Source organism: Anarhichas minor, unplaced genomic scaffold (genome assembly GCF_050575085.1).
Source record: "Anarhichas minor isolate MPS153535 unplaced genomic scaffold, ASM5057508v1 ptg000007l, whole genome shotgun sequence".
Taxonomy (NCBI): Eukaryota; Metazoa; Chordata; class Actinopteri; order Perciformes; family Anarhichadidae; genus Anarhichas; species Anarhichas minor.
Genome location: NW_027466453.1, coordinates 7,244,504 through 7,271,731, shown reverse-complemented (window position 1 = coordinate 7,271,731; position 27,228 = coordinate 7,244,504). Strand labels below are relative to the sequence as shown.

The 27,228-nt window shown below is 38.6% G+C and overlaps 2 protein-coding genes across 2 annotated transcripts in view; one reads left to right on the top strand and one right to left on the bottom strand.

The window, feature by feature from the left end:
- The first annotated feature begins 3,984 nt into the window (after positions 1–3,984).
- On the top strand, positions 3,985–5,059 carry LOC142942306 (galectin-2-like). The gene is made up of 4 exons (XM_076084581.1): positions 3,985–4,069; positions 4,216–4,295; positions 4,424–4,595; positions 4,774–5,059. Exons 1-4 carry the CDS (start codon positions 4,067–4,069, stop codon positions 4,918–4,920), a joined length of 402 nt encoding a protein of 133 aa, XP_075940696.1. The 5' UTR covers positions 3,985–4,066; the 3' UTR covers positions 4,921–5,059.
- A 962-nt stretch (positions 5,060–6,021) lies between these two features.
- Positions 6,022–27,228, bottom strand: part of LOC142942162 (interferon-induced very large GTPase 1-like) — a 76,784-nt gene continuing 55,577 nt past the window's right edge. The window contains exons 7-15 of the mRNA XM_076084378.1: positions 15,766–15,871; positions 15,576–15,659; positions 15,328–15,362; positions 14,871–14,976; positions 14,678–14,761; positions 14,445–14,479; positions 12,203–12,314; positions 12,026–12,057; positions 6,022–11,924 (exon numbers count right to left, since the gene is read on the bottom strand). Coding sequence (XP_075940493.1) covers positions 7,122–11,924; positions 12,026–12,057; positions 12,203–12,314; positions 14,445–14,479; positions 14,678–14,761; positions 14,871–14,976; positions 15,328–15,362; positions 15,576–15,659; positions 15,766–15,871 — 5,397 coding nt within the window. The 3' untranslated portion in view covers positions 6,022–7,121. The remainder of the gene's footprint in view (positions 11,925–12,025; positions 12,058–12,202; positions 12,315–14,444; positions 14,480–14,677; positions 14,762–14,870; positions 14,977–15,327; positions 15,363–15,575; positions 15,660–15,765; positions 15,872–27,228) is intronic.

The window sequence follows — 27,228 nt, the reverse complement described above, 5'->3', positions numbered from 1 at the left end:
AGACGGGGGAAGACTGAAGGGACATGATGGACTCAAGTTCAACTTCAGGCAACATTAGAAACCAGAGACATGAAATTGAATTGGATAAATAAGAGCCATTAAATGTGCCAGTGTTGTGCAATGTGAGGTTCCATCAAATATTAGTCTACTGGTTCACAAGAGCCCGTCCAAGGACATCAACTGTCCATTCTCTGATATACTCATCATTCCTGAGTGAATATCAGGAAGTTTATTCAGCCTGGTTATGGGAAGTTTACAAACACAAATGTCATGTCTGTATTACACTCGTGAAGTGGACCTCACTTATGATGGCATCACTGCAAGACTAGATTTTTCACATTAATCTTTTTTATCCAAGATGTTGGTCCGGGGAGAATTTTACAGAAGCTGTTTAGAAATGATAGCCAACAGACTGCCAACATTGTTTTTGTTGTTAATGTATTTGTACCGTTCCCCTATTAAAGTCTAAGGGATAAGGGGAGTAACACATTACATAACCCAGGGGATAACCTTTATCTTCACATTGTTTCAAAGCAGCCATAGAGTAGTGCAAACGGACTTGGCAATAAACTGTTTCTGATTCAGAATCGTGAGTTTTGTCGCCCTCCCGTGGTCACAATGTGGAACTGCAAGAAATTAATAAAGACAACGTCATTGCAGACATGGCAGCATACTACCACTTCCGGTATATACTTTCAGAATAAAGTGGCCAAACTGAATATCTAGATACGATAACATAAATCAATCGTCTTCGTAGCTACAGTTCATAAAGTTCATGAGGGAAACTACTACGAGCAAGGCGGTCATGTGACAATGTTACTGATAAGTAGCACAATTATTATTTTACTGTAACAGTTACGTTTCACACTGTGATAACTTGAGTTCAACTTTTACTGATATGTAGGACAGGATTGTTCATTGATTGATAACCATTGTCCACCAATACACATCTGTATTGACATCTGTCTTATTCTCACTGACGAATATATGGAGTTTGAGTTTTAAGTTGTAATAACTATACAACTATTATAGCATATAATGATAGATTATTCTAATTGACAGTTTGGCCCCTATATTTTGAAAGGATTTACAATAAGTGTTATTTTGTCAGCATTGACGCTGATTAGATTATTTTAACATGTGACCTGGAGGGCAGTAAAGACACCAAACCATTAGCACAGATCACATTTGTATAAGGGACAGTGCAAAAGTTATTGGGGTGGAGATCTTTTATTCCATTTAATAAAAAGCGACCCTTATATTTTTGTTACACTCTACCCTTGACAACTGAACTTCCAGACATTTGAAATACGGAGCGCACCGTTACATCAAAACACACATTCACACCATCGGTAAATTAAAGTATAATGCTCGCTGACATTCAAAGAGAGCGAAAACTGCGTGCAGCTTAAATTATCACGCGATTGAATTTTACTCACTAAATGAGTTCAACAGCAATGATTAAATAGATCAGATCTGCATTGAAAGGGCTACTTGATATTCATGATGATCAACGGGTCACATTGTAATCATAAAATTAATTATTAAAGATACATCCAGCGTTATTGTGAACAATAGCCCTGTGGTGAAGCCTGACCGGAGTGGCTTCTGAAGTGATAGGAGGCAGACAGAGAGACTTTGTCTAGATAACAAAGAGGTGGTTAATTTATAAAAGTGCCCTGCTACATGTGTAACCAAACGTATATACAAACAAAACAAACAAACAAACAAACAGTTAACTTAACTGAATAAAACTCAACTCATCATAAGGTAACATAATCACATACACACAGCTACACACTAATCTTCCTTTCTCCCCTGTTCAGTCAAAGTCATCTCGTTATATAGAGCCTTCTATCAGCAGGATCTAGTTCCTACCATGAGTGCAGGTGACACCAATTACTGACTCCAATAGTTAACAGACGAAAGCTATACCTTACAGCACCCCTTTAGGTAGCCAACAATTTGATATGGTTTACAATTTGCTATACACTCACAACAATGTAAAACAGATCACAACTAACCTACAAATCTGCCTGTACATACTCCCCCCCATACTTGGTTTGACCCAATGACATCACTGATGACATCATCCAGTGTATAAATAGAGGAAATGGTTGGGGGCCTCCCCCTTTAACCTCTAGAGCACATGGTGGGTATGGTACACAAACAATTGACAAGCATGGTTTAGATTTATAGATCAGTGTAATATGGGACAAATGGTGTGTTCTCACCCACTTTGTCACGAGCCCAATAATTAATATTAAAGCAATGTTCTTTAATTGATAGGATCAACTGAACAGACGGGTTGGAAACAGACAGTGTACTCTGGTTGTGTTTTTGCTCCATTGTAATCAGTAACGTATTGCGGACCTTCCTCAACGTGCAGAGTGGCTCCCAATCAAAACCTATTTAAATAGCTCTTGGCAGAGTAGTTTGTTCAAACACTTCGCATTGTCACTGTGGCAGCTGTTACTCACAACGTGTTCTGTGATAAAAGAGACAATTCATCTTTTTTACTAAATTAGTTCAACAGCAATGATTAACTCTTGAACTCTAGCCCTATTTTAGGCCTCTGCTCAAAAATTGCATACCCATGCTAAAGAGTGTAGATCTTTAACTACAAGGTCTATTTTAATAATGTTGATGGTATAATACAGGTAACACTTGTGAGATGTGTTGAGATGTGTAAATATTGTGTATATGTTACTGGTTAATAGTGAATGACGATGGCACACAGCTCAAATTGAAAAGTTTCAGGTTCACCTGAGAAAAAAGCACTTTTATTGATTTTATTTCTTTGAAATAATGCAGATCCAAGCCTAAAAATACTCCACAATCATAGCACAACATGTCTGAAGTCTCCACAAACAAATTGTACGTAGATTTGAGTGAAGCAGGCTAACGTAATAGAGGTTTGAGTACGGAGAGGTCAGGCAGGGTCAAGCCAAATTCTCATTTTTGGAACCAACTGTTGCGCTGTTCTATTCTAATTTTATATGCTATATAACTATATATTTCACTTGTTTTATCACTACTAGTATTCAATCTATCCAAATACAGCAGTTTGGCATCATTTTGAGCTCTCATATCTCTCCTCCATGGAATTTTCTCGTCTGTGTCTATGTAGCCTTTTCTAAGCCTATGATTGGTGGATTTCAGCATGTGACACCTTGTGCAATGCGGAAGAGACTCAGGAATGCAGTAGGAGGGTTCTTGAGTAGATTGACTTTTTAGCCACTAAAAATCCGAACAGTAAAATGCCGACCATCTCGTCATACTTGCACCCAGAAGCGCCATTTTCTCACACACACAAAGGGACACGGAGAGAACACGGCTGAAATGCATTACCGTCAATTTCCAGCGTTTTTCTTCCAGAAAATCATCTCAAGGTACGATGCGTTTAAATTTTTTTGCTGTGGAGCAGTTTGTTGTTCGTTGGCTTTCTGGCTGTAACTATTTAATGGTTTCACGGAGAGGAATTTAGAAGCTATGGGTGGATTCGCGGTCGAATCCTCGTGCTTTCTGATCTATGCATCGGCCATGATAGCGGCCAGCGTTGTGTTGGGATATGCAAACAGAGTGCATAGGTCGCCGATTCGTGGCGAAAAATACGTGATATTGTGGTACATCTTCTAGTTGCTTATATTAGTTGTGTATAATTGTGTTTGGAGTGTGTAAAAGGTGACTTACATGATAGTGTTGCCCAGATGTTGCTGTTTAATCTGGTATACAACATGTATACATGCAAAATATTCGCTCTCGATATGTGCTACCCTCCTTGAGCACGGAGCCCCCAAATTTGGGGGAGTCGTGTATAATAGAGCAGTGCCTCTGCATTGAAAGGGCTACTTGATTATCATGATGATCAACGGGTCACATTGTTACGGTGACCCGTCCTATCACTGAATCCTTTGTGCTTCACATTATAAATTGGGAGAAACTTCACAGTCAGGCTACTTTCTTGTTGTCTTCTGGGCAGAAGGCTGCTTGTGTGCCAACACCATCCTCTTACATCTTCCATTTGCTCCAGGACTGTCCACCATCACCAGCACCCAACAGGAGCATGGTAAGTTTGACTGCTTTGTTCTTGCTTCTATTTAACTTTGCTTCTGTAATGTGTAGAATACAAATATGAGTACCATTATAACAGCAATCTTTTATTTTCTAATTAAATGGTTTGTTAATCCTGAACTGCAAAATTGTGTTTCTCAGCAACTTGAATTGAAGAACGTGGTTATAAGAGCTGGAGATCAGCTGAAAGTAAAGGGGGTAATTCCACATGATGCTGACGGGTGAGCCAACCAAACCCATAACATTTGTTTTATATTCGCTTCTTCACTGAATAAAACGGTGATATTTATGCTGTGCAAACACGTCAATATTAAGACTACATCTGTTGTATAATCTCTGATCCACTCAGATTCGAGATCGATCTCGGCTGTGGTGCAGACGACCTGGCGCTGCACTTTAACCCTCGTTTCCATGACGACACTGATGGAGCCGTTCTTGTTTGCAACTCAAAGGCTGCTGGTTGTTGGGCCGTTGAGAAACGGGAAATACACAACCCCCTACAGAGGGGAGCAGAGGTCAAGGTGAGGCAATCTGACTGAAGGGAGAGAGAATGTGTATTTTGTAAAAAAAGAAAATCACAATAAACTCATTTCCTCACTTACCTTTAGTGATATTTCGCCATGCAGGGAGATTTTGTTTGCAGAGATTTTGAGATGTCTGCTAAAATGAAAAGGTTTTACTGTATCTTTTCTCTTTCAGATGGTGTTGAAGCTGACTGGAGACATGTTTGAAGTGGAGCTTCCTGATGGACATGAAGTACAGTTTCCCAACCGTAATAACATGGACATCATCAGCTACATCAAAATCACAGGAGACTTCAAACTGACTTCCTTAAAGATCTGCTAAGAGACACAATTGCTGTTACACATGCATGACATGTTTATCGGTTTGGTTAAAGACAAGACTTTGAGACTTCAGTCATTGTAAGAAATATTAAGCACTATGAGATGTAGATGTTCAGTGAATTGGAAATGTACCTTTATCTAAAAATGTCCTGTTGTGCACAAGAATATAAAATGTTTGTATTCAAATGATCTTGTTTTATCGTCTTTGATGGGTTGAGGCTTAAAACATACAACAAACACTAACTTTACATACAGTATCAGTCTAGTTGTGAGAGAGCAGCAGACCAAGAGAGACAACAAATCACTCTAAAAATAGTAACAGCCCACTGAGATTACCTGTGTAGCCTGTGAGTGGACTTCTGCTGCCTTCTGTGACCGAAAAAATAAACAGTCAAGAGAAGTGACCCGAGATGGCTTCATGCACATAAAGTAATATCTAATAGGACCAATGTGTCACTTTTATCAGAGAATGCACAAGGAGCTTTATAGTTATTACTGATTCAACTCTATCTCCAAAGAATGCATCATTGGGAGTCATTTGATCTGATGGATGCCATTTCAGTTTAGGTAGTTCTGTTTCACAATGTTTTCAGTTTTTTCTCCGTCCAAACAATCTCAGTAAGATTTTACTCCAAATCTTTGCTCTTGTTTCAAATTCTTTATTTGATCAACTTCATGTTCTGTGTTTCCTCTTCATTTTCTTTATCGGTGTCCTTATTCATGTTTGCAACGTACATCATGTTGCAGTTTACATCCATGTCTGTTTAAAATGTCTTCACTTCCATTATTTTATCTTATTAGACATTTGTGTGAAATTGTCATATTTAGCTTATGAATTCTTGAGTTAAGGCCAAAAACGCATTTTGTGACCAATGAATTTCCATCAAAATCTGATCAGTTCATCCTTGTGTTCCTGGGATGTATAAATTTATGAGACAGGACGTACAGACAACCCAAAAATATTATGCCTCTGGCCATGACTGTGGCTGGCGTTGAAGCATAAAAACCTTGAAAAAATACACTACAGTATCAAATAAATGCACTGAGTCTTTGGCAGGTGTCAATGTATTATAAACACTAAGAAACTTGGTATTTCAGTAGATATGAGGAAGTTATTTTTATTGTAACATAAGTCAACAGATTTCTTCTCAATGACTTAAGTTGTTTAAATCTGTTTACATCACTCTTGGATATCAGAATAGGATACAGTAAGTTTCTAAATAAAAACAACGAAACTCAAATTTATGTGGAAATAACAGATTGGTTTAAAGGAGATAAACATAACTTAACACTTCAATACTGATTAAAGATTAATGAATAATTATGTGAAAACAAGTATGATTTTCAGCCGTGTCGTGGTTATATTGGCAAAATCACAGATTGAATAAAAACAACAAAACTCATACTTGTGGGGATATAATAACCGATTGGTTGAAGTGAGATAGAAATAACAAAACTTAACACTTTATATACTTCATAATCATAAAGCATCCTTCACCAGTTATGTTTGAAATATTCTTTGAGAAGTTGTCATGGCAAACAGAAAACCTGATACTTCTTCAGGCTTTTACAGTTTCACAACAGTCACTCTTTGGTTCTACTTCACTTTGCAAAATCTTCATTATGTTTTGGCAGCTACAAGCACATGAACATCTCAACAAAACAATTCCCAACAAAACGTACGCCATGCAAACATACAATCATACAATATTCATGACAGGGTTTATATTCATGACAAATTTAAGAAATTAATTATACAGGTTAACAAAGAAATATGGCTTCCATTAGTTATTGCTGCTATTGCTCCACAACTCTTTCCTCGAGTTTTACTTTTTGAAAACAATTTTCATTTACAGAAATCCTCACAGACCAACTTTGTAGATGAGTCATTGACTTGAAATTAATATTAATATTTTGAGAATGTTTTTATGACTCACTAAATTCTCCACATTACTATTGTTCTTGTGCACTCTTTTGTTTTAAGTGTTAGTTTGCATAAAGTAATCTGATTGCTGTGAACCAGTCTAATCACGTGTAGTTTGTAATGATTCATTGACACATTTATTATTCACACAACTTCCCCCGTCAATGGAGAGATAATCAAACGTCAATGAATGTTGTTTTATAGGAATCTGACAAATGAATAATCATGTGAAAACCAGTATCATGGTTTTCAGCAGGGTTGTAGTTGTATTGGCTAAATCACAGATTGAACATTTCATCCAAACTTTTAATAGCTTGTTCCTTAGAGTGTGTTTTCCACTCACTGGGAATTTCACCATAGTTCTGGAATTTTAATCCATAGTGGTCTTCCAGTTCCTTCTCAAATCGTCTCACAAACCATTTCCAATATTCCAGCTTGGACCCATCAGGGGTAATTGCCCAGTTAGCAAAATTTGGGCCAGCAGTTCGGTACTTTTTATAGGGAATGACCACTTCTGAATCTCTGTTAGGGTAGAAACTTCCATCACTTGCAATACTTGTTGTGCAGAACTCAATACTCAGATCCACGGTGTTTCTTATGTGCCATCCCATAACTGCTTTAGATCGATGAAAAGACACGCTGTGGTCCTCTTTGTGATCATTTATGGTGTTGGTGCAAACAGCTGCACAGAACGGACACTTTACCCAGCAGCAGTCACACAGCTGATCGATGAGGATTTCATCAGGCTTCATCCTGAATTTCTTCATGTTATCCAGTGAGAGGCTGCTCAACTCCTTTATGATGGATACAAGACCTTTCTCTATCTCTTCTTTAAGGAAGTCAAAACTGTTCAAGTCACTGAAGTTTTGACAACTGATGGTATTGAATGTTAGCTTATCTTTTAGCAAACTGGAAAATTCCTCCATCCACATGTCTGGGCCTCCTTTGTGGGTTTTGACTTTCTCTGTTGCTTCATATAAAGCTTGACTAACAAGCCTGTTGATGTCGTCCACATTTTTCTTGAGTATATTCAGTGCTTTCTCTTCTCCCTGTCCTGTGGAGATGTATTTCCTTACTTCTTCTCTTATATACGTCTCTGCTTGCTTCCTTGGGTGATGGATGTAGGTGATAAAGTCATCAAAGTCCTCTTTCTCTGCGAGTGACTTCAACACATGTTTCTCCAAGTTCGACCTGTTCCCATTGAATGCTGGGTAATTGCACTTCATCTCATCAGTGAGATCAATGGCAGTCTTGTTGCAGACGGCCTCTTCAGTGGAACTCTTCAGCTTGTCACAGATCAGTTGTCCAAGCACAACAGCAGATGAGCTTCCTTTGCAGAAGCTTGTGAAAATGTTGTAATATTGCATTTTCTTGCTTTCTACATAAGAGTGTGCATCATTGTTCCCTTTGAATGTCATGTGGGACTCTGTAAGCCATCTCTCTGCTCTGTGAAATACATACAGCAAGAGATCAACTGTGAACTCCTTCTTTAGAGCATATTTCCTCGTTGATTCAAATTCTGTCACCTTTTGTTTTACATCGTTGGCCACTTCTTGCAAGTAAGTTAGACTGTAGCCTCTTGTAGCAACAGGTTTGCTCTTAATTGCGTCAAGGGACTGTTTTTCAACATCGTCGATGAGGGATCTGATCAGTTGCTGTTCTTCATCCTGAAAATATCCCTTCCAGGAATATTTCATTTTTGTAGTTTGTTCTGAAACAAATTCAAAGAATCTCTGTCCTCTTGTGTCACTTTCCATGTCATTTTCATGACCATGATGCTTGTTCAGAGATACATAATGAACGTAATCACCAACCTCTGCTATTTTTTTGTATTTGACACTTCTTTTGGATTCATTTATGAGAGACCATTCAAAACCAAGCTCGTAGAGGACAGTTGATTGATCTTCTTCATAGTTGATGTCCTCAATAGGTTTTATATCTTTAGTTAGTTCTGTAACCAAGTCACTCCAAACAGAGTTGAACTGCTTTTTAAGTTCTTCTTCATCGTTTGCCTTGTCCTTTAACTGATGAGCGAGTTCTTTGCTCTTTTGTAGCAGGTTGTTCTCAAACTCTGTCTTCTTATCATTAAGCTTTTTACAAGCATTTTTCTGCTGGATGACTTCATCCAGTTTTCTTTGAACTCCTCTCAATAGTTCATCATGAAACTCCTTTATTTTGCTTTCAAATCGGCCTCGCCACTGGACCAACATGTCTTTGTCTCTGTCATCATCAAAGTATGTTGCCATTGCTTGTTTGATTTCATCATAGGTTTTGTTCGATTCTTGATGAAGATGATTGAACTCGACCTTGTCAAGTTTTCCATTTTGAATTTTGGTATGAAGCCCGTCCTCAATGGTCAACATGTTGCTCCTCAGGGTCCAGGTCCAGTTCCCATACTGGACCTCAAGTTTTCTGTACACTGCAATTTCAAATGTGTTTTTAAAACTGAAAACAAATTGCTCGTTCATCAGGGCATTCCACAGGTCCTGAATTTTGCTTTTGAACTGTGAGAGAGTAATCCCAGCAGACTGTTTTGCTTTAGAGAGGATGGTGGTCTTCAGCTCTTGGACACTCTCACTATAACCTGGATTTGGAGGAGCCATAGGTGGACTTCCCTCCCAAAGCTGAGCAAAGTATTTCACATCTTTCTGCACATCAAATGCAATGACATCACTGAAGCACTCGGCATCACAAACCTCTTCTTTGGCTGCTAGTTGGGTCATCTTGTCCAGTTTTTCTTGCAGCCGTCGCTTTCCATCCATGTTTTTCTCTGCAGCACCAATATCTGTAACATTCTGATGAACAAACACACAACTTGGAGAAAGTTTGATTTTCTTCATCCTCATGAAAGCCTGAACAACAATCTGCAGAATATCTTGCATCTCCGCTGGATTCTCTCCAAAGATGTTGATCAGTGTCATGTTTCCCAGACCAACAACACATGTTGCCAGTTCATTGTCGTGGTGAAGAGTGGCTTTACCTTCCAGCTCAAGAGCACGCAGTCCTTCAGTGTCCACCACTAGTACATAGTCAAACTCAAAGTCTTCCTTGATCTCCTCTGACACTTCGACCAGCTGCATGAAGGCACCCTTGGTGCACCTGCCAGCACTCACTGCAAACTGTAACCCAAACATGGCATTCAGCATTGTTGATTTTCCGCTGCTTTGTACGCCCAACACTGACAAAACAAAGACTCTCCTGTCACCCAGTTTCTTGATGACTTCATCTAAAAGACCAGAGATCCATGTTAAAGGTACATGACCTGCATCACCATCCATCAGCTCCATTGGGTGTCCTGATATCATCAGCTCTGCAGCCAGCTCGGGGTATTTAGACCAGTCAGTCTGTTCCCTCTCTGGTTGTTTCTTCAGAGATGCATGAGCTTCATAGATCTGTCCCATTTCTCTGAAGATGTGCTCCAAGCCAAATGTTGCTGACTGTAGTTGTGTTGATATTTTATCAAGCTCAGTTTGCTTTCTTTTTAGCAGATCAGATTTGTCATGCTTCTTCTTCAAGTCCAAGACCTCAGCCCACTTTTTATCATAGATTTGGAGAATTGAACCGAGGTCGTCTGTGGAGAGGGCATCTATTAAGATCTGAGTCCATTTCAAGAAATAATCTTTTTCTGTTGCTGACAAAGATGAGAGGCTTTCAATGAACAACTTCATTGGTTCACTACAGGAAACTTTGCATTGTTCTTGTCGTATTTGCATCAGTTTCCGTTGTATTTTACACTTCTCATTCTCAATGTTTCCTTTGAGGTGATACAGTTCTTTGTTGATTTTGCACCATTCATGCCACAGTTGGCCTTGACAAGGGAGATATGTATCTTTGATCTTTGAAACATCCATCCCCTGAAGCAAGTCCACAATTTTCATTGCAGCAGATTTCCCTTTTTGGCAGACTTTGTCGTCTTCATCCACTTTGACTCCAGAAACTTCAGCCATGGATTCAAGCTGGAAGGTTTCATGTGGTCCAGACAAAATCTTTCCAATGATTTTTTTCAGCTCTTCAGAAACATCTGACTGGCTTTTGTCATTCAAACCCATTTTGTATTTTCCATTTTTCATCTGAACAGCACCACCATTGCTATCAGCAATGAGAATAATGAGAGGCTTTGGAGACTTGTGAAGGGCTGAGATCACTGCACTGCTTTTATCACCTTGTTCCAGAGTTGGTACAAGTACAACATTGACTGAAGATTTGTGAGTCAGTATGTCACGCTGTTTTACAATTGACAGAGCATCACCATGAAGATTGCAGAAGGCAATGCAGTCAGTGAAGGCATCATTGGGTTTTCCAGCAGGGCAGTACCAGGCAATCTCTGCCACTCCATCCATCAGATGGCGAGACTTGGTACTACCTGGGCAATTTCTGTGGAAGAAGGTTTTGTGACGATCGTTGATCAAAGTGTTCATCAGCTCAGATTTAGACAGACATGGTGAACCCAGGCGGAGAAATGACACCATGGGTGTCTCAGCTTTGCAGATGGGCATACTCTTCATGGTGACAATGTTTGAATTATCTTTCATTTCAGTTATCTTCCATGTTTTTCTTATTTGTCTGAATGTCCACAGAGGACAGTCAATATCCATTGTTACTGGGTCAGGAACAAGCAAAGGTAAGGCGTACTGACATTGTGATAGCTTTGTGATCATGTTCTGCTTAAAAAAGCTGTCTGAGCAGTGAAATACTGCCATTTGAACATCCATTGGATGCACGTGAGTCTTGAGATTTGATTGATCAGAGTTTACATTGGTGCTGTAAAGAGCATCGTCGTCTGTGTCATTAGTATCAAACTCTTCAACAGGGTTTGAGTGGCTCACCTCAGGACTGTCTTGTGTTACAGGGATATATCTGGCTCTATAGTCTAACATCATCAACTTCTCAATAAAAGTATGAGCAACATCTTTTTCAGACATGTCATGGTTCTGTTTCACAGCTGGACCTACTTTGAGAAAATCTGCTGGTGACAACTTCTGTTGCTGTTTGTCTTGAAGCTGAAGTCTGTCAAGCAGTGCTTCAGTTTCTCTTTGATATTGTTTCTTCCTGTTGATCCCCTCAGAAAACTCCAGTGACTTCTGTAAATAAGTAAATAAACATGTAATGTATGTAGAACAATATAATCACATTCGGATAAAAAGTAAATAGTCATAAAAATATTAAATTTGGAGTTTCTTACCTTATCCATGTTTCCACTCATATCCATATTACCTGCCGTAGAATAATGGACTGAATCATAAAGACAATCAAGCATAAGACAAGCAATGCACTTTAAAACTATATGTTTTTCTCTGTTTTGATAATTGTTAATGTTAGAAACTTTTTCCTGTAATGGTACTATTCATTAAAAAAGTACCTTTCTCAGTGGCAGCAGATTGTACTGGTGTGATTTCAGATTCTCCTCCCACAGTTGTGTTGCCATCATTCTTTGAGTGTTCAACATCAGCAGGTTGTTTCACTGGATCACACTAAGAAAACAAATAATTTAATTTAACATCAGTTAACCACCTTTCTAGTGAATCGTCACCTCAACGTTGTGGAGGGTTTGTGGGCCCCAGTGACCATGGTAGCTATGTTGTCAATACCTCCTGGTATAGGGTCTCCCAGGCCAATGTGGTCCCATGGGAGTGGCAAGACCAAGAGTGATTTACTGACCCTTGTCAGAAAAGAGTTGTCACACCTCACCTGCAAAAAGCAAACCGATGCTCCCTGCTTGAAGAAGACTTGGGAGGGTATGAATGTATATTTGTGTCTTAATTATGCAAACAACAAAAAATGTTTTGAGAGCAAATTTCTCGCACTGCAATCAAAAATCGAATTTGTAAGTGAAAATAAATATACTGAGAATAAATTATTTGTTAGTTTTGCTTATGAAACTAGAAAAAACCTTTGCTTTCAAATCAAAAACCTTGGGTTCTTCCTTGGCTGCTTCCAATGTAAACACTCGAGAGGTTACTGTGATGGAGGCCAGTTGACATTATATTGCTCTGTTTCGTCAAAATTATTTTAAATGTAGCAGCACTTCACTTTGTTTTCATGTTGTTAGTGTTGTGGAGTCTCTTTTTTAAAGAACGACATGGAGTGGATAAATTGCCAATTATGAATGCAGGCTCTGGGAAAATACAGAACCCCTCCATAATACACAGGCACGTTTAAATGTAAGTTTAATGCATTTTGTGTCACTAGTTTACTTTCTGGAGCTTATTATAAAGGCACAAGTGGCACATATTTGTTAATGATTAAGTATGAAATGATACAAGCCTTTGTATGGAGTCAACTGATATTGTTACGTACAATACTGTTTATGTTGAATATGTTGGGTATATTTTACTGTTACATGTTTCGTACTGGTTAGCAGGAACCCCACAATTTATATTTTTGTGTTAATCAATTTAACTCATTTAATAGGTTTATTTACAATTGCATACAATAAGAACCTATGAATAAAAATAATAGAGTTGTAGCACATGCATGTTCGTTTTCATGCGAGGCATGTATGTGATTTAAAATTAGTATTTTCCCAGAGCCTGCGTTCATAATTGGCAATTTATCCACTATCATGGATGTATGTGTGTGTCCTGCACAGCTTCCGCCACCAGGTGGTGCATTTGAGCAAATAAAGGGACGTTTTAAGCAGAGGTGGCAGAAGAAGTAAAAGTTTTCTTCTGTGTGTCCAGTGTAGTCATAAGACGCACGTCGTTTTTAGCTACAGTGTCGTGTCATCAACTGTACCTACCTCGGTCGGAGAAAACCAAGCTCATAGCTATATTTTAAATTGTGTCACACATGCGTAGCTAACCTTAGCTAACATAGTCATGCCTCAGGCAAAGTGCATGTAACAGTGGGGCTTCATGTCAACACAGCAGCCCTCCATGTTCTTTAAAAAAGAGACTCCAGCCATTACTAAGCAACCAAAACATGTGTGCTGCGATGACGATTAAGCTCCGGTTAGTTCTGCACTAAAATGATTAACTTCACTTCAACTTCATGTATTTACCGTAGACTGAGAAAAGATATATGCCAGCTGTAATTGGTTGTTCCTCGACACATTACATGCTGTGTGTGACATAAAGTTCCAACAGTTGCACTATTTTTATCTTGAGGTGCAGCTGTCGCGCCCTGAAGAATAGGCACTAAAGAACGCCAGGCTTCGCTCTCGATTTCTGCATGTCTACAATGACAACAATCACTTTAAGGGCGCAAAAAAGGCGACATGTGTGACGTAGCAGTTAGAAAATGGAGAGATGGATGGATCAGTTAACCAGGTTAGATCCATTGACATAAAGAACATGAAGATCAAAAACACACACTAGTAGACCAATTCAGACAACAACTCCAAAATTTAAGCAAGGCTAAACAATATGCACTAAATGCAAGCAGGGTTATAGTTCAGTGAGAAGAAAGTAAACTTATCTCATTTCAACTCATCCACGTGTCCACCTAGGGGGTTTGTAGAGTAGAACTCTGTTCAAGTCTAAACTACAAATGCAAACAACTCTAATCTTCAACTAAAACTTGACCTGGTAATATAAGTATCATTAATAAATAAACACTGTAAGACAATAACTACTGAGGAGCAAAAAAGATTTCACATTTACCTCTGTTTTAGCTGCACTCTCCTCCAGCTCGCCTTCTGCAGGGTGAAGTAACAGAAAGAAGAATCAAAGATAAAACTAATTGTTTTGGGTCACTTAACATTCCAAGATGGTTCATTGTTCAACATGATGGATTTCCTCTACACCAAATAGACTTAATGTGTTATTTTAATTATAATTATCCAGATTTTGCAGGAATGCAATACAACATTATAAGAAAATTTATTATTTCTCACGCTCTTTGGTAACTGGTGAAACAGTCTGAGATGTTGAACTTGTGTCCTTCACTTTGTTGACCTCCTTATCTTCATCAGGCTCTCCTGTTGAAGGGTCCAAGCCAACACATTTCAGAGGAAGTTATTTCCTTATTTTACAGACACCACTGAATATTCATTATTATTTTACTGTAAAGAATATTATTATTGTTACCTTTATTGGTTGCAGATGATGATACAGAATTGATTTCAGACTCTCCTCCCACTCTTATGCTGTCATCATACTTGTCTGAGTGTTTCGCACCATTCACTGGATCATTCTAATAAAACAGACAATTGTATATGATATTTAGTTAACCAGGTTCAAACCATTGGGATTAAGAACATGAAGATCACAAATACTCAGTGGTACACCAATTCAGAGTACAACAAAACTTAAAATAAAAGGAAAAACAATCAGCACAGACTAAATGCAATCATGTTTGTAGTTTAGTGAGAAAAAAAGTAAACTCTTCTGCAAGTGTTGTCAACTGATCCTCATGTCCAACCAGATGGTCCATTGAGTCAAAGTCTAACTAACTAACAACATCATTTTTGAAAAAAAGGTTGCGTTAAAATGAAATGCTCCTGTAAGACAATGACTACTGAGGACCAAAAGATCTCACATTTACCTGTGTTTTAGCTGCGCTCTCCTCCAGCTCATCTTCTGCAGGTTAAAGTAACAGAAAGAAGAATCAAAGATAAAAAAAATTGTTTTGGGTCACTTAACATTCCAAGATGGTTCATTGTTCAACATGATGGATGTCCTCTACACCAAATAGGGTTGCCAAATAGACATAATGTGTTTTATTTGAATTATAATTATTCAGATTTTGCAGGAATGCAATACAACATTATAAGAAAATTAATAATTTCTCACGCTCTTTGGTAACTGGTGAAACAGTCTGAGATGTTGAACTTGTGTCCTTCACTTTGTTGACCTCCTTATCTTCATCAGGCTCTCCTGTTGAAGGGTCAAAGCCAACACATTTCAGAGTGAGTTAGTTCCCTATTTTATTGACATCATTGAATGTAAATTATGATTTTACAATGAACAATATTATTGTTACCTTTATTGGTTGCAGATGATGATACAGATTTGATTTCAGACTCTCCTCCCACTCTTATGCTGTCATCATACTTGTCTGAGTGTTTAGCACCATTCACTGGATCATTCTAATAAAACAGACGATTTGATATGATATTTAGTTAACCAGGTTCAAACCATTGGGATTAAGAACATGAAGATCACAAATACTCAGTGGTACACCAATTCAGAGTACAACAAAACTTAAACTAAAAGGGAAAACAATAAGCACAGACTAAATGCAATCATGTTTGTAGTTTAGTGTGAAAAAAGTAAACTCTTAAGCAAGTGTTGTCAACTGATCCTGATGTCCAACCAGATGGTCCATTGAGTCAAAGCCTAACTAACTAACAACATCATTTTTGAAAAAAAGGTGGCGTTAAAATGAAATGCTCCTGTAAGACAATGACTACTGAGGACCAAAATATCTCACATTTACCTGTGTTATAGCTGCGCTCTCCTCCAGCTCATCTTCTGCAGGTTAAAGTAACAGAAAGAAGAATCAAAGATAAAACAAATTGTTTTGGGTCACTTAACATTCCAAGATGGTTCATTGTTCAACATGATGGATGTCCTCTACACCAAATAGGGTTGCCAAATAGACATAATGTGTTTTATTTGAATTATAATTATTCAGATTTTGCAGGAATGCAATACAACATTTAAACAAAATTAATTATTTCTCACGTTCTTTGGTAACTGGTGAAACAGTCTGAGATGTTGGACTTCTGTCCTTCACTTTGTTGACCTCCTTATCTTCATCAGACTCTCCTGTTGAAGGGTCAAAGCCAACACATTTAGTGCCCTATTTTATTGACACCACTGAAGATTCATTATTATTTTACTGTAAACAATCTATGTTCCAATAAAGAATATTATTATTGTTACCTTTATTGGTTGCAGATGATGATACAGATTTGATTTCAGACTCTCCACCCACTCTTATGCTGTCATCATACTTGTCTATACCGTAATACTCAGTGGTACACCAATTCAGAGGACAACAAAACTTAAACTAAAAGGGAAAACAATAAGCACAGACTAAATTAAATCATGTTTGTAGTTTAGTGAGAAAAAAAGTAAACTCTTCTGCAAGTGTTGTCAACTGATCCTCATGTCCAACCAGATGGTCCATTGAGTCAAAGTCTAACTAACTAACAACATCATTTTAGAAAAAAAGGTAGCGTTAAAATGAAATGCTCCTGTAAGACAATGACTACTGAGGACCAAAATATCTCACATTTACCTGTGTTTTAGCTGCGCTCTCCTCCAGCTCATCTTCTGCAGGGTAAAGTAACAGAAAGCAGAATCAAAGATAAAACTAATTGTTTTGAGGTCACTTAACCATTCCAAGTTAATAAGATTTATCTGCAAACGTTCAATGTAAATATTGAAAAGGGCATTGTTTAAGATAATGGATGTCCTCTACGACAAATAGACACAATAACAGAGGCGATAATACTAACAAAAATGTATGTATATATATATATATGTATATATATATTTATATCTGGCACTAGTGTTACAAACACCACATGACAATCTTGATTCTCAAAACACTGAAAAAACTGTGTACAAATCTCTAATCTGTTCCTACAACAGCTAAATTGCTTTCATACAGAAGTTAAATGTAAAATACATGTATCCTCAAATTATTCAGTGATGCTTCCAGAGGTCTTCAACAGGGGGTCCGCGGCCCCTAGGGGGTCCGCGAAGGTACTGCAGGGGGTCCGCGAAATGTTTGCTTGATTAGACAATTAAAAAAAAATTAAATTTTTCTTTTCTCTAAACATGAATCTGTCCATTATTTTAATAGTTCAGTATTGTATGAAAGATAACAGGTATGTTTATGCATGGCAGTGGCACTAATAGGCCATCACTCATTTTCGTTTCCACATTTATGTTTAAAATAAAAACATCTATTTGAATAGCTTGTATGCATGATTATCATGCAATTGACAGACAATGTTGATATTGGGATTGGTATCAGTTGACAAGGTATGTTTCTAAATGGCAGTGGCACGGCCACCCTCCTCACTGTACCTTGCACATGTTTAAAATAAAAACATGAATATATGAACCTGTGTATTATTTGAATAGCTTAGTATTGAATGCACAATAAAGAGGCATACACAGTACTAGTCCAATTTAATATAAAACACAATTTTATACAATATATATAGTCGGGGGTCCCTGCTCCATCTCTCTATCAGTTTTTTTCAACAAAACTGCTGTTGGCTTTCAGGTCTGTCACTTTCACATTTTTCATCTGACTCATGAGTCACATCTGTCATTACATAAGCCATTAATGCTTTCCCAAAAGTTTTTTCTAACCACTGCAGTCCTGAACTGTAATGGCTGTTATTACATCACCATGCTCGCCATGGTCAATTAAGATGTTTTTTGATCCAATCTCAATGGAATTTGTTCACCAATTAACACAGTGTGAGATCAGGCATCACTGAACCAAAAAAAAAAGAATTACATCACCATGCTATACTGCAGGATTCCTTAAGAGAACATTTTGAATGACTAAAAGTTCTCACATTTTGCTCAAATGTAATGCAAAAATATAATGAATGTGATATAGTGAATCTCACATTATTTAATATGTATTGAAACATGAGATGTTAGACTTTTGTCCTCCAGTGTGTTTTCATGACCTTTTCAAAGTCATTATTTTCTCCTGTTGAAGATTTGTTGTCTTTCATCGTATACATCGGAGATTAGTTGAAATATTACGGTTTTTTTTATTTAAGTTTTTATAATTTAATAAGATTGTGCTCTACAATCATTTCGTAATCAAAATATTACTTTTATTATTTGACAAAGATGGCTCTGCAAATGCAATCGTCTCTGCTCCTCTGCTTTCATCATTATTCTCGGAGTGTTGAGATTCACCAGGTTCATTCACCAGATCAAACTGAGAAAATATGTGATTTTAGTGCTGGGCAACGATTACAATTTTTAATCGCATGATATTTCTGCGATTAATCGCAATTAATCATATTGTTATCCACAAAATTCAATAATGAATTCAAAAGTAGTGTATTGCGCACTTTTATTTTAGTACTGCTATATGAACAAAAGTGCAATAACATTTGGTTTGCAAACACTTTAAACAGATAAGGTTATTTTTATCAGCAGCAGTATTCCCTTTACACAGTAGCAGTTATAATACAGTTATAATGATTCTGATAATAGATATTCAGCCGGTGTTCACAACTTTATTTTCACGTGTGTAATAGATCAAATTTGAAATATACACCTTGAAAACTGCAAACCTATCTACGTCATGTTTTTTATTTATTTTTTGTTATGTTTGTTAAATTCTCAGTAGCGATGTTACGTGCCGTGTTGTGTTTGTGCTCTCCCTCTGTCTTCCCTCAGTGTCTTCTCGGGTTCCACCCTCTGTCCCGGATGCAAGCTGCAGCGGCTGATTGGACGCGGCTGCGGACAATCGCGATTAGCGGTGGATAAGAGGAGAGGAGCTCCTGAAGGACAACCTCTTGGGGTAGACCACAGTAGTGAGGCTGTGCGTGTGAGCTGACAACCCTTGGGCAGCGCGTAGTGGTGGAGCTGCGTGTGTGTTGCTGTGGACCATTGGCACCTTTGTTCCAGCTGTGTGGGCTGTTGTGTGTACAGTGTCGCTTTCTGTTGACCAGGAAGTAGTTTTCTTTTGCTGCCGTGCAGCTAGCCTTATTACAATAAACACTCTTTTTGTTAAACCGTCATCACTGCTCAGTCTCTCTTTCCCCGGGAAATAAACACCATTACTCCCCGCATCCCTTAGATGCCAAAACGGGGAACGTAAGAAGCGATAACTAAATGACATGCTTATTATACATATTCCAAATAAAACAACTTTAAAAACTCTTAAAAAATAATTTAAATTAATAATTTATTTTTTGTTTTTTTGGGTATTTTTGTCAGACACGTGCAACGCTGATTACCGTAATATGTGTGGTATTTGTTGTAAATGTACGTTGGTACATAGAGGGTGATAAGAAGCTGTACCTGGAGGGACTTAGGACCCAGGGGAATGTAGGTGAAGCATGGAACCTGTAGTCTGTACCATGGCAGTAACGTGCATGAAGAAGTTATGCAAAGAAAGAGTTGCAGTTAAGAGCAGTTTGTTGTCACGTGCTTATATGTTCATTTAAAAACACGACAACATCTATTTTGATATTGTCACGATCCTGTAACGAGACGATCGCGCGCGCGTGCGTGTGTGTGTGAGACAGGAGGGACCGACGGTTCCGGACCGGGCGTGTCACCCGGTGGGGGGAGAGCGGCAGCAGAAGGAAATGACGCCACACAAACACCGCTCGCTGCCCGGTTTTTGTGTTAAAAATGTTAACTTAATAATAAATTTAAAAAACTGCGTTAATGAGCAATAAAATAATTGTCGGCATTAATTAATGTATTAACGCGATAATAACACGTTAACTTGCCCAGCACTAGATTTAATATAACAATTCTCCAGGTTCTGACTGAGATTACAGGTTGCTTTGATACAATTCAATACATGTTTAATGACCACGGTATCACTGTGCTTGATTGGCCAGCAAACTCGCCTGTCCTAAACCTCAGAGAGAAGCTATGGGGTATTGTCAAGAGGAAGTTGAGAGACATCAGACCCAACAATGCAGACGAGCTGAAGGTCCCTATCAAAGCAACCTGGGCTTCCATAACACCTCAGCAGGGCCACAGGCTCATCGCCTCCGTGCCACGCGGCATTGATGCAGTAATTCATGTAAAAGAAGCCCCGACCAAGTGTTGAGTGCATACTGTATACTGTACATGGACATACTTTTCAGTCGGTCAACATTTCTGTATTAAAAATCCTTTTTTTAATTGGTCTTATGTAATATTCTAATTTTGTGAGATACTGAATTTGGGGTTTTCATTAGCTGTACGCCATAATCATCAAAATTAAAAGAAATAAACGCTTGAAATATATCACCCTGTGTGTAATGAATCTAAAAATATATGAGTTTCACTTTTTGAATTACTGAAATAAATTAACTTTTCGATGATATTCTAATTCATTGAGATGCACCTGTATGTTAAATAGAAACATGCACTAAAGAGAATATTATGCTGCAGTTTTTAGACACTAAAAAACATCCATGTCAGAGGCAGAAAACATAAAAGCATGCAGAGTATGTGAAATACATAAATCAGTCAGACACAGCTAAACAACAATAAAAGACAACCATGCAGGTAGATGAGGGTCGACCGGCAATTTCAAGACAGACAGACAGGTGACAACAGACAGATCGAGGGAAAGTTCAACACGGACAGAGAAGCAGTTACATTCTAGTGTTGACAGAGTTGGGTACTAACTAACCATTTCTTTAATTGAGCTTTAAATTAACTGTATGTTTGTAGTTCTCTAATGGACACTGGTTTGCCCAAATCACTGATACTTTAATGTCACTTGGAATCGTCACCAGAAAGAGAATTTGACAGCAACTGTCAAAAGTGATTTTGGTCTTGCTACACTTATCAACAGTAAAGCTATTGATTATTATTTTTAATAAATATTCACTAAAATTAATCAAAATCATATTTTTTCAAAATAACACTTGTAGTACAACAAGGAGGAGCCCATTGATGTGTGAAGGGATTTTGGTTACATTACATTGCATGACAGTGAAGCTATTGAATATTGTTGTAGTAGGTATTTTCCGCATTGCACTTTGTAGACGGTCCCTGCGTAATGTGGGCGATTGTGGCTAAGTGGATAGCAGGGCCGTCTTTCAATCAGAGGGTCGGTGGTTCGAACCCTGGCTCCGGCTCCGCTAGTCGCATGTCGATGTGTCCTTGAGCAAGACACTTAACCCCAAAAATTGCTCCCGTAGCTGTGCCTACGGTGTAGAAATGTGATAGACTCTGAATTGTATGTCGCTTTGGATAAAAGCGTCTGATAAATGATTGTAATGTACTTGTCTCGCAGCCGGCCGCTCATTGAGACCAATGCCGATTGTCCAGCTCGGAGGAGTCTGTTTTAATTAAATTAAGGTTGTAGCTTGTTGTCTACCTCACTACAGGGAGCGTTTGTATTTTAGCAACGTTTTGTTAACGATTTATTGAACCGGGAAGTCCGAATCTGTCAATATCTTTCTAACTTTACCTAAGTAATCATTTTCTACAATAATGATATGCTGGTGTACTAATAACACTGTCATATCATTATGAGTGCTTTTAACCCTCATATATGCAACGCAGCCATCAAGAGGACATGGGAGCAAGTAAACACGAAGCACAAACACATTACTCAGAATGGTGAGTCAATACAATATGTGCCATGGTAATGTATTGAACACATAAGTTTGAACTTATGAAGTTTGAACACATAAGTTTATTAAGCGCCAAATAAACTTTACGAACAGCACGGTATGCAGGCTTTCCCGATGTTCTCCGCATCGCCGACACTGTACAAAAATGTACCACTCGCAAAAAAGCGCAAGGCTGCATCCAGTGTGTGAGACAGTCAATGCTCGGCTGCGGCGTGTGGTGTTCAATGTATGGCTCGAGAAGGTCTGTAAATAAACGATTCCTTGTCGGCAGAATGGATAGCGCTCGTATAGGAAGTCATCATGATGTGATAACGGATCTTGGCGATGTGGAAGAACTCTCTCCCTATAAAACGCTAATCTAACTAATATCGCTCCTTCATCAGTGGGATCTCTGAGGAAGGGAGCTGTACATTAATGCAATAGAGGCTTCTTAGTTTGCTCAGCTGGTTTTAAGGATCACCGTGTGTCTCGCTTTACATGCATTTCCGGAACTCCCATATAACCCCCGGTATATGCGCAAGCGCATTAGACTACCGTATATGACAGGAGCTGCCATTTTTTCCGGGGGAGTCACCAGCTTATCCAGCTACCCTCACTTAGCCTGCCCTGGAGCAGGTTCAAGCTTATGGATGTGTTGCCATGGTGATTTTGCCGAACTTGCTTCTTGGAACTGAAAAGCCTGATCTACGTCATCTTATCCTGAAAAGTATCCGGCTAACTCAGTTAGCCACGTACGAGGAACGGGGCCCAGGGGTCACCAACCTTTTTGAAACTGAGAGCTACTTCAAGGGTACCGAGTAGTACGAAGGGCTACTTGTTTGATACAAACTTCCTGAATAACAAAGTTGCACAGATCACCTTAATAATAATAATATATGTGAAGAGACTGTATGGTCACAAGTCAATGGTAATTATTCCTCACAATAATTATTAACAATGATTGTGTATTTTGTTCAAAATCACACCTGTTATATTTTTGAACAAATTATCACTTCTAACATTTTTTAGGAAATCATTAACTGTCATATCTTCAAATATGTCTCGTTTGTACTAACCACGATACATTTTTGAACAAATCATGAACTCTGTCCCATGTTTATACAAATGATCAGTTATGTAAGATAAAAAAAAATCAACTCTTTCACATTTTTTAATTAATCTTATTACATTAGTACTAATCACCAAATTTTGGGAAGTCTGGGTCACCTTTGCATTGCGCAATAAAGCTTGCATGCCGGCCCGTCATGGCGGGAGCCCCGTCTGTTGTCACCGACACCAGCTTTTCTAATGGTACCTTTTTCTCCACGAAGAAACTAGTAAAAAAGTCTCGTCTATAGCCGAGATAACCCTCCGAGGCGTTCAAACCTCTAGGCCAGTGGTTCTCAACTGGTCTGGCTGCGGGACCCACCATCACCCCTTAATGACAAGCCGCGACCCAAATTATATATATATATATATATATTAGTGCTGGTCAAGTTAACGCGTTATTATCGCGTTAACGCATTAATTAATTAACGCCGACAATTATTTTATAGCGCGTTAACGCATTTTTTTATTTTGAAAGTCTGTTGCTCACTGGCAGCGGTGGAGGAATGGAGACTACTGGATATCGCTGCGGTAAAGTCAGCAGACACTCAGATCTCCGTGGTCAACTCAGCAGACACTTACATGTTAGTGCACCTATATGCTGAAATTCACGGTAAACGCATTCAAACGGCACAGATCGGGAGCGAGCAAAGGACTAGAGTTAGCAGAAAGATTAATGTGTGCAACATCCGGTTTCTTCAGACGAACATCCGGTTTTCAGAATAAGATGCCAACAAAGTATGAATTATATTCACATTAAGTATAAAACATGCTGCATCTCGTGAGTTAAAGGGAAAATATACCTAAATTGTGCGTAAAGTGTCTTTATTCTTTGATCGCTGGGTAACCATCATCACCTCGGAGTTACAGCATTATATTGAAGAACAGTAGAGCTGCATTCACATGCTCTGACTGTCATGAAGACACAAGACACACATTTAGATGAAACGTGCTGAAACATTTTATTCCTGTTGCACAGCAGTGGAACGTTTCACATACAGTCACACACTGAGCACAGATAGTGAAGAGATAGAACTGCTACTGTGTAAAGGGAATACTGCTGTTAACAAGAACCTGATGTGTTTTAAGTGTTTGCAAACCAAATGTTATTGCACTTTTGTTCATATAGCAGTACTTTTAAAATAAAAGTGTGCAATATACTACTTTTGAATTCATTATTGAACTTTGCCATAACAATGAGATTAATCGCAAAAAATACATGCGATTAATCGCGATTAAAAATTGTAATCGTTGCCCAGCACTAATATATATATACAGTATATTTATATATATATTCAAGAAGTCTAAAATAAATTACGTAACAGAATTCATTTTAGAAAAGTAATTTTCACTGAATTGCCCTGCAGCTTTAAATTCAATTCATTCAGGGTGAATTGAAAAAGCCACAATATTATATTTTTCTCATCTTCTAAAAGAGAAATTAGTATGGGAAGAATTCGCTTATATGAGTCTGTCCAGTCAGAGTCAAATGACTCTGGTCTCTCTGGCCATTCTTCCCTTTTGGAAATCGTCCTATGATGTGACCATCACAACTCACACTACAATAGTCCTTCTCCGCTATCTATATCCTCGTCTCTCCCCCAAGTCAGGAAACTTGTCAGAATACCCATATTTGATTGGCTGAGCTTTATCACGTGATGTGATTCACAACGCATTGGTAGGTCTTTTTCCTGCACCGCTGAACAAGTGCCGTAAATGCTGGAATAATTCCGCTGCATAAAAAATGCCCTACAGAATAAAATCACAACTTTTTTTATTTGTCAGGCAAAGGCCCACTGAAAACCCACTGAAAACGGGTCGGCGACCCACTTTTGGGTCGCAACCCACCAGTTGAGAATCACTGCTCTAGTCTGGGCCTTTTCGGTCAGACTGCGTTGCGTCGCCTCTACCTCCGCCACCCACGCGAGTTGTTGCCCCGTGGCCTGTTCCCAGGACTGACGGACCTGAAGACGGGGTGCGCTCGCGGCCGGGGCTGCGCGTCCGGCGCCAACGGGAAGCACCCGCCATTCGGAACCTGAAAACCTAGTGCGGTGCGGCGGCCCACGGGCACCATGTTGGCTACCTCTGTTCTAGACTATATCACTTCTTTATTCCACAGTACATTAGCATCCTCAGTTCTAAATTGTAGGATTGGCTCAATTCACATATCAGACCACGCCCCAATTAGTCTCATTTTAACTCTGCAAAGCCGGGAACACACCTATAGATGGCAATGCAGTAAAGTAATTTCATCAGACCCAGAATTCTGCGATTACATCAGGAAAGAGCTTTCTGTGTTCTTGGAAATTAATGACAATGGTTATGTAAATCCCTCCATACTCTGGGAAACTATTAAAGTATATCTGAGAGGGCTAGTTATTTCATTTTGTAGCAGAAAGAAGAAGAAAATAATATCTGAACAGAAAAACCTAGAGGAGGAATTACTAAATTGTGAACAGATGCACAAACAACATCCAACTAAAGAAAATTGCAAAAAAATGACTGTTGTAAGGGCTGCTCTTAATTAATACTTTAATCTCCCAACAAACTCAGACAGTATTATTTTCTAAAAATCAAAGGTTGTATGAATATGAGAACAAATTAGGAAATTTACTCTCAAAACGTATAAGTAATAGCCATAACTCTGTCTCATGTCTGAAAACCTCGAGCGGAAAACGTTGTTTTAAATCTCAGGAGATTAATGCTATATTTACTAATTATTACAAATCACTATATACATCAGAAATACATAAAAGTGACTTGAATATACAGCTTTTTAGAACATTTGAACCTACCACAAATTAATGAACAACAAGAGGCTTTGAATAAGTCAATTACATTTACAGAGATTGAGGAAGCCATAGACGACATCCCCTCTGGGAAAGCAGCTGGCCCAGATGGCTTTCCCCCAGAAATATATAAAGTATTCAAAGACAATTGTATTCCCCTCTTAAGTAAAATGTACGAATATTCCTTCCTGAATCAAAAACTACCTGAATCAATTGCCTTAATACCAAAGCAAGGTAAAATAATACAGACCAATTAGCTTGCAATGTGTGGAAAACAAAATATTGGCCAAGCTTTTAGCTGAAAGACTCGACCTCATCCTACCCACCAGGGACGTGCGGTCAGGGGGGGCAGGGGAGGCAGAGCCTCACCTGTCATGAAAAGTAAAAAACAAATAATGATGAAATAAAATAAATAATATTTATCTACTGATCTGTGCTATAAATGTAATTTCTGTATGATTTCAATCATTTACAGCATTTTTATAGTCAAAATCACTGAATTTGTGCATGTCCTGTTCAAACAGAGAGGAGACGCGTGAGGTGAGGCAGCGACGAGCTGTGCCTCACCTCAGATTGCGCAATCCCTAACAAACTGGATTGAGCGCGTGCCTTTTGCTTTCTCATTGTTTGTCACCACTGTAATATTTGTTGACACTTTTATTATATGTCCTTTCTTTCCACAGAATAGGTAATGTATTTCACGTATGTGTAGAACATATTTAGTCCTGCTGATCTGACAGAAACCGCAGTGAAAAAGCACAGAGGGGAGGCACACAGTACCTCTGCCTCAATGAAGGGGCGAGAGCCCACGGGTCGGGTTCATGCTTGTAGTTCCGTTACTCTTCTTCTACACTTCTCTTCTTCTTCTTATATTTAGCTTTGACCGCAAACATTGAAGATTAAATATCTAAGCTTTAACAATTCGCTTCTGAAACAGGTTGGTGGGGCAAGTCGCAGATTGCAGCGCGCACGCTCCTGGTGCATTCAAATATATGTGTGTGTAAAGCATGCTGATACGAAATATGAAAAACAACCAGTAGTCAATGTGCAGGCTGCCAATTGAATGGTGATTTAAGATACTCTATATTGGGTTCATATATTTGTAAATCTGACTCTGAAAGAGTCAGTGCCTCACCAGCCACGAACCTCACAGCACGTCACTGCTACCCACCATCATCGGGCCTGATCAAACAGGATTTGTGCAAGGTCGTCATTCCTACACTAATGTGAGGCGTTTATTGGGGGTCATTCAATATGCCAAAAACA

Excerpts from the sequence above, each read along its gene's own strand:
- LOC142942306 (XM_076084581.1), top strand. Across the intron at positions 4,296-4,423 it reads ATTCCACATGATGCTGACGG|ATTCGAGATCGATCTCGGCT; the intron begins GTGAGCCAACCA and ends TGATCCACTCAG. Across the intron at positions 4,596-4,773 it reads AGAGGGGAGCAGAGGTCAAG|ATGGTGTTGAAGCTGACTGG; the intron begins GTGAGGCAATCT and ends TTTCTCTTTCAG.